A 19,439-nucleotide genomic window follows, 5' to 3' on the forward strand; every position below is an offset into this window, starting at 1 on the left:
TGTTTAATAGTACAAAGTATGTATCCCTTTTTATAGCATTGAAGTGGAACATGTTTTCTGACACTATTGTCTCATTATTAAATGAGGCTACTTCCAGTGTAATCGTAGATAGTAGGTTTGTTTTGATTAGTATCCTCTCACCAGTGTTTTCTGCTATAGTCTGACAGTGTCTTGGCCAGGTTTATGACTCGACCACCAACACTTCTTTAGATGTAATGCTTTACATTCATTCCTGACACACCATTTGTCCCGCAGGGCAAACATCCGCACCGGGTCGGTCCAAACAAGTCCCACCAGCACGCCAGTATCGAGTCGAAGAGGTCGGCAGCTACCGCAAGTCCCACCAAAGGGCTCCATGGACAGAAGTGAGTAGATCAACCAGGCTTTTACAAAATTGCGGAGATTATGGCGCTTGGGTGGAAAACTTGTGTAATTAGTCAGGTTTAGGGATGCATTTATGTGGACGATATTTATCACAAAAAATGGCTTATGCATTAACAACCATCTTGACCACAAAATGCAGGTAAAAAATAATATTGTGTGACTATTTATTTTCCTTTCGTAACACAACATGGATTGTTTTGTTTCCCACCCTTTTTCCCAGAAGATGGCGAGAGCATTACTGAGCCTTCTGAAGGTCTGTAAGCACTGGCTTCTGTGTGTTTAGCCTCGTCTCAGTCTTTTTTTATTACAGCTTTATCATTTCCTCTGTTTGACTCAGCCTGTAAGCTCTGGTCTGTGAGCTGTTTCTGTCATTGGTCTAGCTTCCACAGTTCGTTTAGTTGAGTGAACAGATGTATTAGTTTGTGCTTCAGCCATGTTAGTGCAATCAATTATAGTGCTGTACATGTGTCATTATAGATGTCTATGTACTTCGTCCATGTCTGGATTAATGTCCAAATCTGCTACAGTGGATATCCAAAGTATGGAAGCCTGTTTATGCCACAAAATAAAGTAGGTAACTGCAACTTTATCTCAGAATTCTGCCTTTATTTGTTGCAATCGTGAATTGTTTTTTATATGTAAATTCTGAGATCAATTGTGAGATATAAAGTCAGAATTCTGACTTCTGTTCTGAGGTCAGTTGCAGGACGTTTACTCAAAATTGCAAAATACAAACTTAGAATTGTGAGAAATAAAGTTCAGACCATATAAATACTAGTGTACTGCTTACTGCATACCACACAGTATACACTTCAGGCCCTATAAATACAAGTGTACTGTATACTACTCAGTATACACGTCAGGCCCTATAAATACTAGTGTGCTGCATACTACTCAGTATACACTTCAGGCCTTATAAATACTAGTGTACTGCATACTACTCGGTATAAACTTCAGGCCCTATAAATACTAGTGTACTGCATACTACTCAGTATAAACTTCAGGCCCTATAAATACTAGTGTGCTGCATACTACTCAGTATACACGTCAGGCCCTATAAATACTAGTGTACTGCATACTACTCGGTATAAACTTCAGGCCCTATAAATACTAGTGTGCTGCATACTACTCAGTATACACGTCAGGCCCTATAAATACTAGTGTGCTGCATACTACTCAGTATAAACTTCAGGCCCTATAAATACTAGTGTACTGTATACTACTCAGTATACACGTCAGGCCCTATAAATACTAGTGTACTGCATACTACTCAGTATAAACTTCAGGCCCTATAAATACTAGTGTACTGTATACTACTCAGTATACACGTCAGGCCCTATAAATACTAGTGTACTGTATACTACTCAGTATAAACTTCAGGCCCTATAAATACTAGTGTGCTGCATACTACTCAGTATAAACTTCAGGCCCTATAAATACTAGTGTGCTGCATACTACTCAGTATACACGTCAGGCCCTATAAATACTAGTGTACTGTATACTACTCAGTATACACGTCAGGCCCTATAAATACTAGTGTACTGTATACTACTCAGTATAAACTTCAGGCCCTATAAATACTAGTGTGCTGCATACTACTCAGTATACACGTCAGGCCCTATAAATACTAGTGTACTGCATACTACTCGGTATAAACTTCAGGCCCTATAAATACTAGTGTGCTGCATACTACTCAGTATACACGTCAGGCCCTATAAATACTAGTGTGCTGCATACTACTCAGTATACACTTCAGGCCCTATAAATACTAGTGTGCTGCATACTACTCAGTATACACGTCAGGCCCTATAAATACTAGTGTGCTGCATACTACTCAGTATACACGTCAGGCCCTATAAATACTAGTGTACTGCATACTACTCAGTATAAACTTCAGGCCCTATAAATACTAGTGTACTGTATACTACTCAGTATACACGTCAGGCCCTATAAATACTAGTGTGCTGCATACTACTCAGTATACACTTCAGGCCTTATAAATACTAGTGTACTGCATACTACTCAGTATAAACTTCAGGCCCTATAAATACTAGTGTACTGCATACTACTCAGTATAAACTTCAGGCCCTATAAATACTAGTGTGCTGCATACTACTCAGTATACACGTCAGGCCCTATAAATACTAGTGTACTGCATACTACTCGGTATAAACTTCAGGCCCTATAAATACTAGTGTGCTGCATACTACTCAGTATACACGTCAGGCCCTATAAATACTAGTGTGCTGCATACTACTCAGTATACACTTCAGGCTACTCAGTATACACGTCAGGCCCTATAAATACTAGTGTGCTGCATACTACTCAGTATACACGTCAGGCCCTATAAATACTAGTGTACTGCATACTATTCAGTATACACTTCAGGCTACTCAGTATACAAGTCAGGCCCTATAAATACTAGTGTACTGCATACTACTCAGTAAACACGTCAGGCCCTATAAATACCAGTGTGCTGCATACTACTCAGTATACACGTCAGGCCCTATAAATACTAGTGTGCTGCATACTACTCAGTATACACTTCAGGCCCTATAAATACTAGTGTGCTGCATACTACTCAGTATACACTTCAGCCTACTCAGTATACACGTCAGGCCCTATAAATACTAGTGTGCTGCATACTACTCAGTATACACGTCAGGCCCTATAAATACTAGTGTACTGCATACTACTCAGTATACACTTCAGGCTACTCAGTATACACGTCAGGCCCTATAAATACTAGTGTGCTGCATACTACTCAGTATACACTTCAGGCCCTATAAATACCAGTGTGCTGCATACTACTCAGTATACACGTCAGGCCCTATAAATACCAGTGTGCTGCATACTACTCAGTATACACGTCAGGCCCTATAAATACTAGTGTGCTGCATACTACTCAGTATACACTTCAGGCCCTATAAATACTAGTGTACTGTATACTACTCAGTATACACGTCAGGCCCTATAAATACTAGTGTGCTGCATACTACTCAGTAAACACGTCAGGCCCTATAAATACTAGTGTGCTGCATACTACTCAGTATACACTTCAGGCCCTATAAATACCAGTGTGCTGCATACAACTCAGTATACACGTCAGGCCCTATAAATACTAGTGTGCTGCATACTACTCAGTATACACTTCAGGCCCTATAAATACTAGTGTACTGTATACTACTCAGTATACTACTCAGTATACACTTCAGGCCCTATAAATACTAGTGTACTGTATACTACTCAGTATACTACTCAGTATACACTTCAGGCCCTATAAATACTAGTATACTGCATACTACTCAGTATACTACTCAGTATACACTTCAGGCCCTATAAATACTAGTGTACTGCATACTACTCAGTATACACTTAAGACGCTAAAAATACTTGTGTACTGCTTACTGCATACTACACAGTATACACTTAGGGCCCTATGAATACTAGTTTACTGATTACCTCATACTGTACAGTATACACTTGGGACATTATAAATACTAGTGTACTGCTTACTGTATACTACTTAGTATACACTTAGTACTTTATAAATACTAGTGTACCACTTATTGCATACTACACAGTATACACTTAGGGCCCTATAAATACTAGTGTACTGCATACTACTCAGTATACACTTAAGACGCTAAAAATACTTGTGTACTGCTTACTGCATACTACACAGTATACACTTAGGGCCCTATGAATACTAGTTTACTGATTACTGCATACTGTACAGTATACACTTGGGACATTATAAATACTAGTGTACTGCTTACTGTATACTACTTAGTATACACTTAGTACTTTATAATACTAGTGTACCACTTATTGCATACTACACAGTATACACTTAGGGCCCTATAAATACTAGTGTACTGCATACTACACAGTATACAGTTAATGGCCTATAAATGCTAGTGTACGGATTACTGCATACTGTACAGTATACACTTGGGACATTATAAATACTAGTGTACTGCTTACACTTAGGACATTATAAATACTGGTGTACTGATTACTGCATACTACGCAGTATACACTTAGGGCCCTATAAATACTAGTGTACTGATTACTGCATACTGTACAATATACACTTAGGTCAGTTGCAGGATAGTAACTCAAAATTGCAATAAATTTAGCAGCGTATTACAAAATCACAATTCTACTTGAGAAAGTCTAATTTGCAAAACAAAAAACGTCAGAATTGTGAGATAAAATTGCAATTACCTTTTTTTATAGCACAAACAGGCTTCCATACAAATCTACATGTTTATATAGACATTTGTTGCAGTAAAATCTGAAATCAATTTATGTCAGACCTTAATGAAAACATCTTTTGACAGCATTTATTTGCTGAATGACTAGGCTGAGATTTGGTATGTTTATAGCAGAGCCTTTACAGCCTTAAAAGGGTTCATCATTGGCATATGAGCAGTATTGAGAGATGAATATGTATTTATATTGTGTTTTAAAAATGGCTTTATACTCAGTCATACAGTGATAGTCTTTGTTTATTTGTCACTAGTGGGTTTTTGTTGTTGTTGTTGTTTTGTTGTTTTGACATTTTGGTTTGTTTTTTGTTTTGATTGGCACAACTCATCAACCAATGAAGCAGGAACAGGGGCAGTACCTCCACTTCCTGCTCCGTCCCCTGTTTTTTCCCAGCTTCCACAGACTGTGGCTGGTAAATTATATTTAGGACACAAGATGCTTAGTATTAGTTAAATGCAAATATGATTTTAATATTCTGGCATTTACATCAAAGTTTGTTGATGGACTATGTATAGTACACTTCAATGGATCTTAAAATTGTATTTGCATTTGAGGTTACTGTAGCATACTGTAGTTAGTATGTTTAGTGACCAAAGTGGACTAAACTGGCATAGAAAATTACTTGAGCTTTTCTTTTTACATTTTTGTTTTCATCTTCATGTCTGATGGCATTCTTCTGTCTGTCTTTCTTTCTTACTGTTATTTCTGTGTGAATGTTGAAGCGGTGGGAGGGGCTTCGCAACCCCCAGCTCCGCCCCCTCCACCTCCACCTCTACAAGCCATACAAGCCACACAAGCAATGGCTGGTAATGCTGTTGTTACATAGCTAGCATAGCCATTTGATCCAATAATAAGAAGAAACATTTTTTTAAAAAAGCTGCTTTAGAAGAAATGTTATTTAGAAAAAATAATATAGCTAGATTGTTTTTATGTAGTATGTAGAAGTTTAGGTGAGCCCGTGGTTGTGTAGTGACAGTGTCAGTAAATAGCACTAAAATACAACACATTACAAAAGAGTGGTATGAACTGCTCTATTGCGTATCATTATACACATTATTAGTGATTCGGTGCATCCCTACATTTCATAAATGTTCATCCCTATGATCCTCCTGTTAATTTTCGTATGCTTTTTTTTTGTCTTTTTGTCCATAACGCTGCAAATCATGTTGTCTTCATTGTCATCATCAAAGCTCATCTGGGGATGGAGCCTCCTGTCCCGGGCCCCAACACCAACCATGCCCCCGTACATGCTCCTCCCCATCCTACACACGTTCATCCGCCTTCTTCAGTTGCCACTCCCCCACCCACACATGCTCCTCCCCCTCCAGCCAGTGTTCCTCCAGCTCCTTCCCCTGCCCCAGCTCCTTCTCCTGCTGCTACTCCATCATCATTTTTACAGCTCGTTCAACAGGCTTCTGTGCCAGGTGTGTCAATGCAAATGAGCTGAACACAAGGACATTGATTATGTTTGGAATGGAATACTAGTGTACTGTTTACTGCATACTACACAGTATACACTTATGACATACATACTAGTGTACTGCTTACTGCATACTACACAGTATACACTCAGGACATTATACATACTAGTGTACTGCTTACTGCATACTACACAGTATACACTCAGGACATTATACATATTAGTGTACTGCTTACTGCGTACTACACAGTATACACTCAGGACATTATACATATTAGTGTACTGCTTACTGCGTACTACACAGTATACACTCAGGACATTATACATATTAGTGTACTGCTTACTGCATACTACACAGTATACACTCAGGACATTATACATATTAGTGTACTGCTTACTGCGTACTACACAGTATACACTCAGGACATTATACATACTAGTGTACTGCTAACTGCATATTCTACAGTAAACACTTAGGGCCCTATAAATACTAGTGTACTGCTTACTGCATACTACACAGTTTACACTTAGGACATTATGCATACTAGTGTACTGCTTACTGCATACTACACAGTTTACACTTAGGACATTATGCATACTAGTGTACTGCTTACTGCATACTACACAGTATACACTCAGGACATTATACATACTAGTGTACTGCTTACTGCATACTACACAGTATACACTCAGGACATTATACATATTAGTGTACTGCTTACTGCGTACTACACAGTATACACTCAGGACATTATACATATTAGTGTACTGCTTACTGCGTACTACACAGTATACACTCAGGACATTATACATATTAGTGTACTGCTTACTGCATACTACACAGTATACACTCAGGACATTATACATATTAGTGTACTGCTTACTGCGTACTACACAGTATACACTCAGGACATTATACATACTAGTGTACTGCTAACTGCATATTCTACAGTAAACACTTAGGGCCCTATAAATACTAGTGTACTGCTTACTGCATACTACACAGTTTACACTTAGGACATTATGCATACTAGTGTACTGCTTACTGCATACTACACAGTTTACACTTAGGACATTATGCATACTAGTGTACTGCTTACTGCATACTACACAGTATACACTCAGGACATTATACATACTAGTGTACTGCATACTGCATATACACTTCAGGTTCTATAAATACTAGTGTACTGCATACTACACAGTATACACTTGGGACATATACATACTAGTCTACTGCTTACTGCATACTACACAGTATACACTTAGGACATTTATAAATACTAGTGTACTGCTTACTGCATACTACACACACTTCAGGCCCTATAAATACTAGTGTACTGCATACTACACAGTATACACTTGGGACATTATACATACTAGTGTACTGCTTACAGCATACTACTAGTATGCACTCAGGACATTATAAATACTAGTGTACTGTTTACTGCATACTACACATTATACACTTCAGGCCCTATAAATACTAGTGTACTGCTTACTGCATACTACACAGTATACACTGAGGGCCTTATAAGTACTAGTGTACTGCATACTGCTCAGTATACACTGAGGGCTTTTTAAATACTAGTGCACTGCATACTGCTTAGTGCATACTGCGCAATATACACTGGTGGCCCTATAATACTATTCAACTGCATACTGCAAACTGTATAAAACTTTCATAAACATTCATAAAACTTTAAAAATTTAACAAAAATAGTGCCTAATGAAATGCTTTTTTATTTCTATAAATTGTTGTAATTCTTTTAAATGGTTTCTTTATGATTCATTAAAATGTTTTATCAAAAACTGTGGTAATCATTTGAATTAATAAAACATGAACAGTTAAATTAATCTATTAAAATGTAACCAAATCAAATAGCGTCATGCATGTTTGAGTATGTGTAGCAGACAGAGACAAACAAAACATGCACACTTCATATTAAAATAACAGTCTTTTCCTGTTTTATATTCATAGATTCTAGTCCATTTTGTGATTTAATTCAGTGCACAGCCCTAGTTTTGACATACTAGTCTGAATTTTGCAGTGACATTCTGCGTTATACAGTAAATTCCATCTTCATGACTTGATTCTGCGATTCAGTGTGCATTTTCTGCATTGCAGAAATCATAGGGCCCTATGCAGTGTATACTGCCTCTAATTATTTAAATACTACTGTATGTCATTCACTAGTGTGTTTGAAAGTGCATACTGCACAAATACAGTAGTAAGTGTAATATGCTGTTCTGAACATAATCTGAGTACCTGTTTCTTTAGATGATTTGTTTAGTTTACAGTAATATTTTTATTTATTTTTTTCATTTTTTTATTTTTATATATTTTTAATGTCATTGTTTTACAAGTGTTGGTAACTTCTCGTGCGTGTGTGTGTGTGTGTGTGTGCGTGTGTGTGTGTGTGTGTGTGTGTGTGTGTGTGTGTGTGTGTGTGTGTGTGTGTGTGTGTGTGTGTGTGTGTGTGTGTGTGTGTGTTTTAGCATGCTTAGAGTGTGCCTTAGTGTTTGTGGAAAACACTGATTGTTGGACTCACCCTCTGTTTATGTGTGTGCCATTTCCCACAAGAATCCCAGGAAAAGCCTGTAGCTCCCCCACCTGTCAATGGGAGGAAAGGCAAGTGTGTTTGAGTGTGTGAATCTCTCTGTAGTGTTTTACTGTGTGTTTGTGCTAGAGAGTTTCAGTACAAGTAGATGTTGTATACATTTGCAGTTTTTGACAGCTGTTATTCGATACATGGCGTATTTATGCTATGAATGTTTTATTGAAAATCGGTCCAAATTCTAGTTTTACAAAAAGCTGAGCTATTGTTAGAGTTTTGTGGGATTAGTAATTATTTTAATTAAGAATAGTTGATTATTATGTTTTTGAAGCCACTATACCCACATGTAAACTCAATACCTTCATTGACCTGCAGATGGCTCAATAGCACTACTTTTTTAAAAACAGACTTTAAAAAATCAGCTTCGCTTTCATAGAACTTACTAATGAATCAAATTAATTATTAAAATAATAAATTGATATTTTATTTTTTCTGTTCTTATTTTAATTATTTACTACAAGGTGAAAACCTAGACTAGGTTTTTTTAAATCTGTTTTTATGGAAAGACAATTATTATTATGGTATTTTTTTAACAATTATGTATAATTGTATATTGAACGTGCTAAAATGTGCCTTATACTGTATGTGGGCTCTGCAGGCCTGAACTATACACTTCTAATTATCAGTTTTGTTAAGCAGGAGCATTGATTGTTTCTCCTTGTGTTATAACTTCAGAGGTGACATGGGAGGACCAGCAAAAGAAAGCTCCTGGTATGGCACAACCTGTGCTCTTCATCGGCCCTTAGTAGAGTAGATCAGTCCTAGTGCACTTCTGAGGGGATCTAGACTTCAGCTCTTCTTCTGCTTTGTCACTCTTTGCTTTCACTGCTCTTGTTGCTGCTGTGTTATTTGTTAAGACTGAACGCTCTGTAGTTACCACTTTATACGGCATGACTACTGAAGTACATAGTACAAGTATGTAGTGTTGTTTTGTCAAATAGCCGTTTCCAGCAGTTCACAGTGTTATCATAAATAGAACAATACATTAGCATTACAACATGTACTGAAGTAGTCTGCATCTCATCCTTTATGTATGGAACGGATGATTATTATTAGTATCATCAGTGCAGTGTTTCTGTTTTTCATAGTTCAGTTTGACTCATCTAAATCAAGGTTTGAGTAGAGAGGTCAAATTGAACTGATCATTTTTCTTTGGTGTCACTATGGCAACTTAGAAGTATAAGTAAGGTTACATTTATAGTCATGTACGTGATGCATTAATTAACACACTCACTGATACCTTATGATACACAAACCTGTAAGATATTATTATTACTTACAACTAATGTAAAGATGAAAAACTTTGGGCTGCACGATTATGAGAAAAATCATAATTGTTGATTATTCCCTTGAAATTGTAATTGCGATTATTAATTACGATGATCACAATTTACATTAATTGATGTTTTGAATAGCTTTCTACCATTGTTTGAAGCAACTGCATGTTTTTTTAAAGAAAAAAAAAAACACTCTTCCTGAAATACTTTTACTGCTTTTCCCGGTGCCACAAATGTCAACAATACATTGGTTTGGTTTCTTTAAATAAAAAAATAAAAATATGCAATATGCATAGGGATATGCCGGTATCAGTTTTCATGTTGCGATTAATTGCTAATGCTTATATCACGGTATATACAGTATTATCATGATATTGAAATTTATTTGCACAAAAGTGGTGTCATAATACAGTATAACAGTTTAAATAACTATTTTCTTATAACAAAAAATAACTGAACATTTAAATACAATAAAGCAATACACAAAAAAAATTTATAAAGTTGAAAAATGTACACAGATTAAATTGCAAAAGAATTATAAAGGTATCACTTTACAGTAAAATCACTTAGTTAATGCATTAATATTCACAATGAGCAATAACTACATTTGCCACAAGTTATTAATCTTAAAAAAAAATGTAACTCATGTAAGCTCATTAAATAACATAGTTGCAATGTTTGGTTTTAACAATTTGTTATTAAATATTGGAATTACCCGAGATTAATGAATGTTTAGAAGAATTTTTCTTTGGCAGTTTGTTATGTGTATAGCCTGTTAAGTCTAAGGCTCCGTCCACACGAAGCCGGTGCGTTCCCTATCCGATCATTTTTTTTCCTCGTTCTAAAAAAAAATTCGGTAAACACGAAACCACTGAAAACGGTGTAGTATATATGCCAGACCAGTGTGGGGTGCTGTAATTCTGCCATAGAGATACGCTATACACGGAGAAGAAGACTTTGAGCATGCGCATAACCTTGTGCGCTGTATACGAACTAAGAAGAAGAAGACGAAGATGCGAACATTATCGCTTGTTGCTCATAACAGTTGCATAGAAGCAATAGATTTTGCTGTAATAAAGCTAGTAGGCTTAGTAGCAACACGAACGCAATCATGTAGTCCGCCATTATTGTTGTTGCTGTTACGTGTGACGCAGCCGACACGTGATGTGATGACATCATCGTTTCACAAAATATACGGATTGGCTGTACACACGAAACCGCGAGGGTGTCGTTTTCAGATTTATCCACTTTGGGACCCGGTTTCAAAAAATAGCGGATTCGGTCTCCTAAAACGCCGGATCCGTGTGGATGAAACGCCAATACGATAAAAAATTTATACGTATACAGCGAAACGCGTCTCCGTGTGGACAGGCCCTAAATATTGAAGTATTTTGCGCTGTGATGAACAGCATAGCAAAGAAACTGAAAGCTGTTTTGTTTACAGGGTTTCCAAGGTAACGGCTGCATTAGGTTTAGCGCCATCTGCTGTCAGAGAATGAAAGTGCTCTTTCATCCAGAATGTCTCTCACATGCTCCGCCAATGTGCCTTCTCATCAGTGCTTGTTTACATAGGAGTGCACTAGCGTCTTTGACGCAGCATACAGCGGCGTAGTGCATTGTGACCAGTTGATGGGGAAAGTTATCTTAAAATGCATTCATAATTCTGAATAATTTGTTATAAATAATTATTTTCAGTATTTTGATGTGGCCACGATAACAATATCCATCCGCCTCTCACAACGTCACATGCTCTAAACACGCCTCTTGCAGAATAATTACCTTTTTTTTCTTGATCGCGATTAGAAATTTGATTAATTGTGCAGCCCTAATAGAACTTGTAAAATAGGAAAAAGAAATAAAACTGAAGGCTTGTGGGAGTTTGCAAAGCTACAGAACTGATAATGGCCTTTTTGTTGTCAATTTTGTTTTTTAAGATCTTTTTGCTTTTCAAATGAAACCTAAAATAGTTTAAATGAGAGCAGAATTGAGACGATAGAACATGTGGGTCATTATAAATGCATTGTAGACATTATAAATTGTAGTTTTGCTTGTAGTATGTAGTGGGGAAAATAGGCTAGAGATGGTGGGCTGTGTTTGTAGTGTCTGTTTGAGATATATGTACTTCATCAGATTTCCTAGTATGCATCAGTTCTTTGTTTTGATGCTTCACGTTTTTTAAAGGATTTTTTTGGTGTTGGATTTCTGTCTTTTACAGCATGTTATGAGTGATGAGTTTCTGATGTGAAATTCATCTAAACTCTGTTTGTGTGTGAGTGTGTGTGTCCATCATCTCATTGTGTGTCGTGTCTGTCTAAACTGTCTTGTTTTCCTCTCATCCACACATCAGCTGTAGTGTCAGAATCAACAGTGTCAGAGAATGGAGATGCAGGTATTGTATACAGACTGACTTTGTGTAATATTATCATAAAGTCCTTCAAAACAACCTTTGGAGACTAAGTGTGTGTGCGCTGAAACAAACGCTGTACACTACCAGTCAAAAGTTTTTGGACAGTAAGATTTGTAATGTTTTTTTTTGTTTTGTTTTGTTTTGTTTTGTTTTGATCCAAAATACAGCAAAAACAGTACAATTTTGAAATATTTTTTGCATTTAAAATAAAAATGTAAAAGCTAAAGTTTCAGCATCGTTACTCCAGTCTTCAGTGTCACATGATCCTTCAGAAATTATTTTATTATGCTGACATTTGGGGGGGGGGGGGGGGGGGTAATTATAGAAATTAATACTTTTATTTAGCAAGGATGCTTTAAATTGATCAAAAGTGATGATAAAGACGATTATAATGATACAAAAGATTGATTTCTATTTCAGATAAATGCTGTTCTTCTGAACTTTCTATTTATCAAAGAAATCTGAAAAAAAAATCTACTCATCTGTTTTCAACATAATAATAATAATAATAGTTTTTGAGCAGCAAGTCAGAAGGATCATGTGACTGAGGTAATGATGCTAAAAATGCAGCTTTGAAATAACAGGAATAAATCACATTTCAAAATATATTCAAATAGAAATCAGGTATTTTAAATAGTAAAAATGTTTCGAAATTGTACTTTTTTTGCTGTACTTTGGATCAAATGAATACAGACTTGGTGAGCAGAAGAGACTTCTTTCAAAAAAATCAAAAATATTACTGTTCAAAAACTTTTGACTGGTAGTGTATATTATTGGGCAGTATTACTAAAAGAGTTTAAAACATCACAAAAATCAGTTTGACCAGCTTGCTTAACTAGCTAGACTGATTAACCATGGCCAAGTCTTGCTGGTTAAGTTAGTGAAGCAGTCCAATGGAAACACAAGCATCACATGTCAAAGACCAGCATCCAAAGAGGTATTCTGACCTTTTCAGGGGTTCACAGAATTAGGATATCAAGCCGTATCTTCAGACTGAAGTCAATTAGATTTGTAGTTCATTGCAGTAATGTTGACATTTCAAAATATGTGGAATTCCTGCAGTTTTCTCTATATCAAACTAAACATCCACCCTGTTGAAAAAAACAGCATATGCTGGTTAGGTTTTGATGCTGGGATGCTGGTTTATGCTGGTCCTTTGTTGGTTTATGCTGGTCCTTGACCAGCAACATGACCAGCATAAACCAGCAAAGGGCCAGCTAAAACCAGCATCCCAGCATCAAAACCTAACTAGCATATGCTGTTTTTTTTCAAGAGGGCAAGGTCTCAGAGTTTAAGTCAAGTTTAAAGTAATAGTGAGTGTCAAAATATGAGTATTTGCTGTGTTGATTGCTGAATGTCATCGAGTATATGTGCACTGCAAAAAATGCTTTTCTAGCTTAGATTTTTTGTCTTGTTTTCAGCCAAAATATCAAAAAATTCTTAAACCAAGAAGCATTTTCTAGACAAGTAAAAATTATTGTCTTGTATTCAGAAAAAAAAAGTCAAAATTAAGTGCATTTTTGCTTAAAACAAGCAAAATAATCTGCCAGTGGGGTAAGCAAAATAATCTTGTTTTGTCTGTTTGAAATAAGATTTTTTTGCTTACCCCATTGGCAGATTATTTTGCTTGTTCTAAGCAAAAACTCACTTAATTTTGACATGTTTTTTTCTGAAAACAAGAAAATGATTTTTACTCGTCTAGAAAATCCTTCTTGATTTGAGAATTCTTAGATATTTTGTCTGGAAACAAGACAACAAATCTAAGCTAGAAAAGCATTTTTTTGCAGTGTGATAAGCTCAAAAACCTATCATTTTCTCTTGAGACTTCTTTTGAGACTCTGTGAACTCATTATATTTGTGGCTTTTTGTCCGTTGCTTTGTTACAAACTCATGTGTGTTAGCTTTTGTTGCGAAAGTTAATGTTTAGCAGATATACAGTACAAGCATTTTAAAATGTAGTGTGCTGCAGAATCAATGATGGCTGTTCGGTCTGCTGTTCAAGCGTGTGTAACTTCTATTCATAAAACCATGAGGAATAACTGGTTAAAATCACTTGTCATTCAGATGGTTAATTTTTTATTTAGGTTGACTAGATCAGATAGTTTCCTACTGTTGAAAAATGTTGTCCATATAACTTTGTCACGTCAGCTGTGTGTCGCTTTGGAGTTTGCTGATGTGTATTTGTATGTAACAAGCAACAAATTCACACTGTGCTTGTGTGTGATGAGTTTCAGTACATCTTACCCTTGTTTTCTTTTTACACAGGCACTTTGAAGGATCCATCAAGGGTAAGTTTCTTTATTTTTTACTCAATGTTTTTTTGTCCTTCCACAGTAAAGCAGTAGTAGTTCCCTCAGTATTTGGGAGTAGAGGAGCTTTTCTTCATGATGACTTAGTGTGGAGAAGAAAATATCTCACCCGACAGATCATTTGCGGCTTAACTCACTTGATATATTTAAATCTACAAACATGTCCGATGCCGCCGTTTGGTCTTCATCACCAGTGGAGTGGTTGTGAATTGCTGGCAGTAAGGAATGAGCTATTTTGTTGATTTCTAATTTAAATAAGACATTAAATCAAGTACTTTTTGTGGCCACATCATTTTGACCAATGAGATTTTGCAGTGGGCGGAGCTTCTCAGTGCAACACGACACAAATAAAACCCAAGCGACCAACAAAATGGCTTATCGTGCAATGTTTGATTGTCTGAGATCAAAAACTCCTAGCTTAGCATTAAGGATTTACTGTTTGTTGCTTTGTGTTGTGTCTGGTTAGGTTCTCACACAAGCTGTTACATAAAGCGTCAAGTATCTGTCAAACCGTATTCCCGATACGCCACTGAAATACAGCATCTGTGTTGAGTTTACTATAAGAGAAGATGAGCGCTGTGAATCCTGTAGTTATATAATAGCTGATCTCCTTCCTGTCCTATGTTCTCTTTTGATTAATTGTATAAGTTACATAAAAAGCTGGTTTTTGACACCAGAGAGCTGTGTGTGTTCTCGAAGATGACATACTTTTTGACTTTTCTGAATGGTTTAGTTATTACACACATCAGAACTGGCAAAAATTTACGTCTGATATGGGTTTCAGAAGTGGGTGTGGCAAAATGTCTCGAGAGCGGCACCTATACACGCTCAGCGGTGTGCGCTTTGAGTTTTGCTTTACGTACATGCACAAAAATTGGTACACACATGCAACACACCAATACCTACAAAAAAGTCTCTTGGAGCAAAATCCGAAACCCAACAGGAAGTCGGTTATTTAAAAAAAGGCATCGTACTTGAACGAACTTCTCCTAGAGATTTGTTCAGATCAACGCCAAATTTGGTCAGTCCAATCTATAAGCCCTTTGTGACGTTAAATTGACATTAAATGTAGAGTTTTCGTCAGAGGGCATGTCCGTGGCAGCCTGACAGATTTTGATGTTTCGCCATGAAACAGGAAGTCGTTAAAACTCAGGCATACAATGTCTGATCTGTCCCAAACTTCACATGTTTGATAACACTCCTGACATGAAGACATCTACATGCCAATATTAAGTTATATATTCAGCTAATAGTTAATAGTGATAGCGCCACCTGCTGGCAACAGGAAGTGACATGCTTTTCACTGCAACAAACTCCTCCTAGAGATTTATACAGATCAACACCAAAATTGGTCAGTCTAATCTAAAGGCCTTAGCGATGTTTAATTGCGAAGATCTTGAGTTTTCGTTGAAGGGCGTGTCCATGGTGGCCTGACAAATTTCGATGTTTCGCCATAAATAAAATAGAAGTTGTTGTAAAATGTCCAATCTGCCTCAAACTTCACATGGATATAAGAGTCCAATATGATTCATTATAATCATAGCACCATCTGATGGCAACAGAAAATGACTTGTTTTTTACGCTAACTTAAACATGCAATGTCCAATCTGCACAAATTTGGTAAAACATGTTTGGTAAAAGTCCATGCTTGAAGACACCTACAGGTCAATATTCAGATATAATCATAGCGCCACTTGTTGGCAGCAGGATATGTCATGTCTAATACTAACTCAAACATACCAAGTTCAATCTGCACCAAACTTCATATGTTTGATAAAAGTGCTGTCCTGAACACATCTGCATGCCAATAATCAGTTATAGTCATAGCGCCACCAGCTGGCAGCAGGAAGATTGGCACATATAAATAACTTTAACATATTCCTCCTGTATTTACTATATTAAAAGCATACTGCCTGGGTGCAATTCTGAGAAATAATGTCAGAATTATGTGATATAAACTCACAATTCTGACGTTTCTTCATGCATTTGTGACTTTGTATCTTGCAAATCTGAGAAAAAAAAGTCAAAATTGTGGATACAAAGTCACAAATGCAAGAAAAAAAGTCTGAATTCTGAATAACCTTGCGATTGAGAGTTATAAAGTCAGAATTGTGAGATACAAAGTCACAAATGCAAGAAAAAAAGTCAGAATTCCGAATAACCTTGCAATTGCGAGTTATAAAGTCAGAATTGTGGGATATAAACCTACAATTCTCCAAAATAAACTTGCAGTTTTGACAAATAAAGTCAGAATTGCATCATAAACTCACAATTCTGTCTTGTTTCTCAGAACTGTGAGATATTTAAACACAAAATTGCAAATTATAAAGTCAGAATTTTGGGATATAAACTCACAATTGCGAGAAATAAATTCAGAATTGCAATTCTGAGAAATAATAAGCTATCTTTCAAGTCTCATTCATTAGTACTGTCAAAACCACACAAAGATTACATACAAACACAATTGTTTATGTCTAAAGTGAAAGTAAACAGCTGAGAGAAAAACGAACGTACGCCTGTAGACATTAGATGCATGCAGCTCTTAAAGCGACAGAACCAGTGCTGCTCAAAAAGTGGGCGGGCACTAATGCACTCAATTGTGAGATTCATGTAGCTCCTGTTTAGAAGCCAGTTCATGCAACTTAATTCTAATGCAACAATCCGCATGTTTCTTTTTCCCTCACAGCGTGGGATGGACAGTCTCTCCATGAGGTCGTCGGACAGCGATGTAAGCGACGTGTCCGCTATGTCGAGCGCGTCTCGGCTTAGCAGCACGAGCTACATGTCTGTCCAGTCAGAAAGGGTGCGAGCGAGCCGCAAAATCAGGTAAGTGCAGAATAAACCCACTGACCCTGATAGCTGTGGATGTATCTGCAGTCATGAACACACTTACTGTACTTCTGGTGAGTTCAGGTTCGGTTCTGGCTGCTTGTGAAGTGAACCGAACCTTTTGAACGTACCAAGAGTATGTTTACCAATGACTGAGACCACATCACATGCTTTTGAACAAACTTATACGGGTGAATCTCATGAAGAAATGTCCAACTCATAAAAAAAAACCTACAAAACAAAAGGGAAACAAATATCATTTCTCAATTGCATATTAATTCCTATTACTGTAATGCAAGTCTGGTAAGGTGTTGGAAAGAGCTCACTTACTGTATGCTCATGAAAGCTGCATTTATTTGTTACAGTAAATACTATCATGTTTTGAAATATTATTGCAGTTTAAAACTACACTGTAAACACCAGATTCAAATTAAAAACTTAAGTTCAGCAGCTGCCTTAACATTTTAAGTTAAATCAGCTTAAAACTATAAGTCATTTTAACTTATTACACTAAAAATTAGTTGATTTAACTTGTAAGTTAAAATTACTTAAGTTGATTTAACTTAAAATTTTAAGGCAGCTGCTAAACTTTTAAGTTTAAGTTTTTAAGTTGAAACTGGTGAAAACATTTTACAGTGTAGATAAAAAAGTTTGTCAAGAAAAACTTTGAAGTTGGCTTGAGAAAGCTGGACCAGAAAGTTTGAAAAGTTTAAAAACAGTTTGAAAAGTTTAAAAAAAGTTTAAAAGTTTGAAAAGTTTAAAAAGATTTCCAAGTTTTAAAAGTTTTAAGTTTAACGGTTTTAGTCTAAAATAGTTTGACATTTAAAGTAGTTGTAAAAGCTTAATGTTTGATGGATAGATAGCTAGATAGATAGCATGTTTCTAGCATGATTAACATGTTGTTAACATGTTTCTGGCATGATTAGCATGTTTCTAGTATGTAGTTAGCATTATTAGCAAGTTGCTAGCATGTTTATAACATAATAAGCAAGTTGCTAGTATGTTTCCAGCATAATTAGCAAGTTGCTAGCATGTTTGTAACATAATTAGCAAGTAGCTAGTATGTTTCTAGCATAATTAGCAAGTTGCTAGCATGTTTATAACATAATTAGCAAGTAGCTAGTATGTTTCGAGCATAATTAGCACGTTGCTAGCATGTTTATAACATAATTAGCAAGTAGCTAGTATGTTTCAAGCATAATTAGCAAGTTGATAGCATGTTTATAACATAATTAGCAAGTTGCTAGTATGTTTCTAGCATAATTAGCAAGTTGCTAGCATGTTTATAACATGATTAGCAAGTTGCTAGTATGTTTCTAGCATAATTAGCAAGTTGCTAGTATGTTTCTAGCATAATTAGCAAGTTGCTAGCATGTTTATAAAATAATTAACAAGTTGCTAGTATGGTTCTAGCATGATTAGCAAGTTGCTAATATGTTTCTAGCATGATTAACATGTTGTTATCATGTTTCTAGCATGATTACCATGTTGTTATCATGTGTCTAGCATAATTAGCATGTTTTTAGCATGATTAGCAAGTTGCTGATATGTTTCTAGCATGATTAGAAGTAGCTAGAATGTTTCTAGCATAGTTAGTAAGTTCTTAGCACGATTAGAATGTTCTAGCGTGAGTAGCATGTTACTAAGGGCAAATTCCAAATGGAAGTGCGCATCCCTACGCCCTACTCCCTCCGAAGGGCAGATCCCTTTGAAGTGAGTTCTTTTAAGGGAGTAGGGCATTTCTGTCTCTTTTAACCGTTTGGAACTCCCTTGGCGAAGGGAATGACTGACGAAATGTTACCTTGACAACGCTGCGCAAACGTGATCACTAACGGAAATCACTTCCGTGAAGTGACCATGGAATGTTCCCTTCGCTAACGGCCTTCTGGAAGGGCCCTTCGTGAAGGGATTAAGTTGCTC

The 19,439-nt window shown here is 36.4% G+C and overlaps 1 protein-coding gene across 23 annotated transcripts in view; it reads left to right on the top strand.

Annotated features, from left to right (window-relative positions):
- rims2b (regulating synaptic membrane exocytosis 2b) overlaps positions 1-19,439 on the top strand; it is a 247,215-nt gene that overhangs the window by 186,058 nt on the left and 41,718 nt on the right. For 15 of the 23 annotated variants that reach the window (XM_073821676.1, XM_073821684.1, XM_073821685.1 and 12 more), the window contains 10 exons: positions 256-365; positions 605-637; positions 5,000-5,071; positions 5,382-5,465; positions 5,850-6,083; positions 8,664-8,711; positions 9,373-9,408; positions 12,322-12,363; positions 14,647-14,669; positions 17,377-17,516. In XM_073821676.1, the coding sequence (XP_073677777.1) occupies positions 256-365; positions 605-637; positions 5,000-5,071; positions 5,382-5,465; positions 5,850-6,083; positions 8,664-8,711; positions 9,373-9,408; positions 12,322-12,363; positions 14,647-14,669; positions 17,377-17,516 (822 nt within the window). The remainder of the gene's footprint in view (positions 1-255; positions 366-604; positions 638-4,999; positions 5,072-5,381; positions 5,466-5,849; positions 6,084-8,663; positions 8,712-9,372; positions 9,409-12,321; positions 12,364-14,646; positions 14,670-17,376; positions 17,517-19,439) is intronic. The other 8 variants (XM_073821677.1, XM_073821687.1, XM_073821689.1 and 5 more) reach the window with 4 other exon arrangements.

The sequence above is a fragment of the Garra rufa genome, chromosome 17 (assembly GCF_049309525.1).
Source record: "Garra rufa chromosome 17, GarRuf1.0, whole genome shotgun sequence".
Classification (NCBI taxonomy): domain Eukaryota; kingdom Metazoa; phylum Chordata; class Actinopteri; order Cypriniformes; family Cyprinidae; genus Garra; species Garra rufa.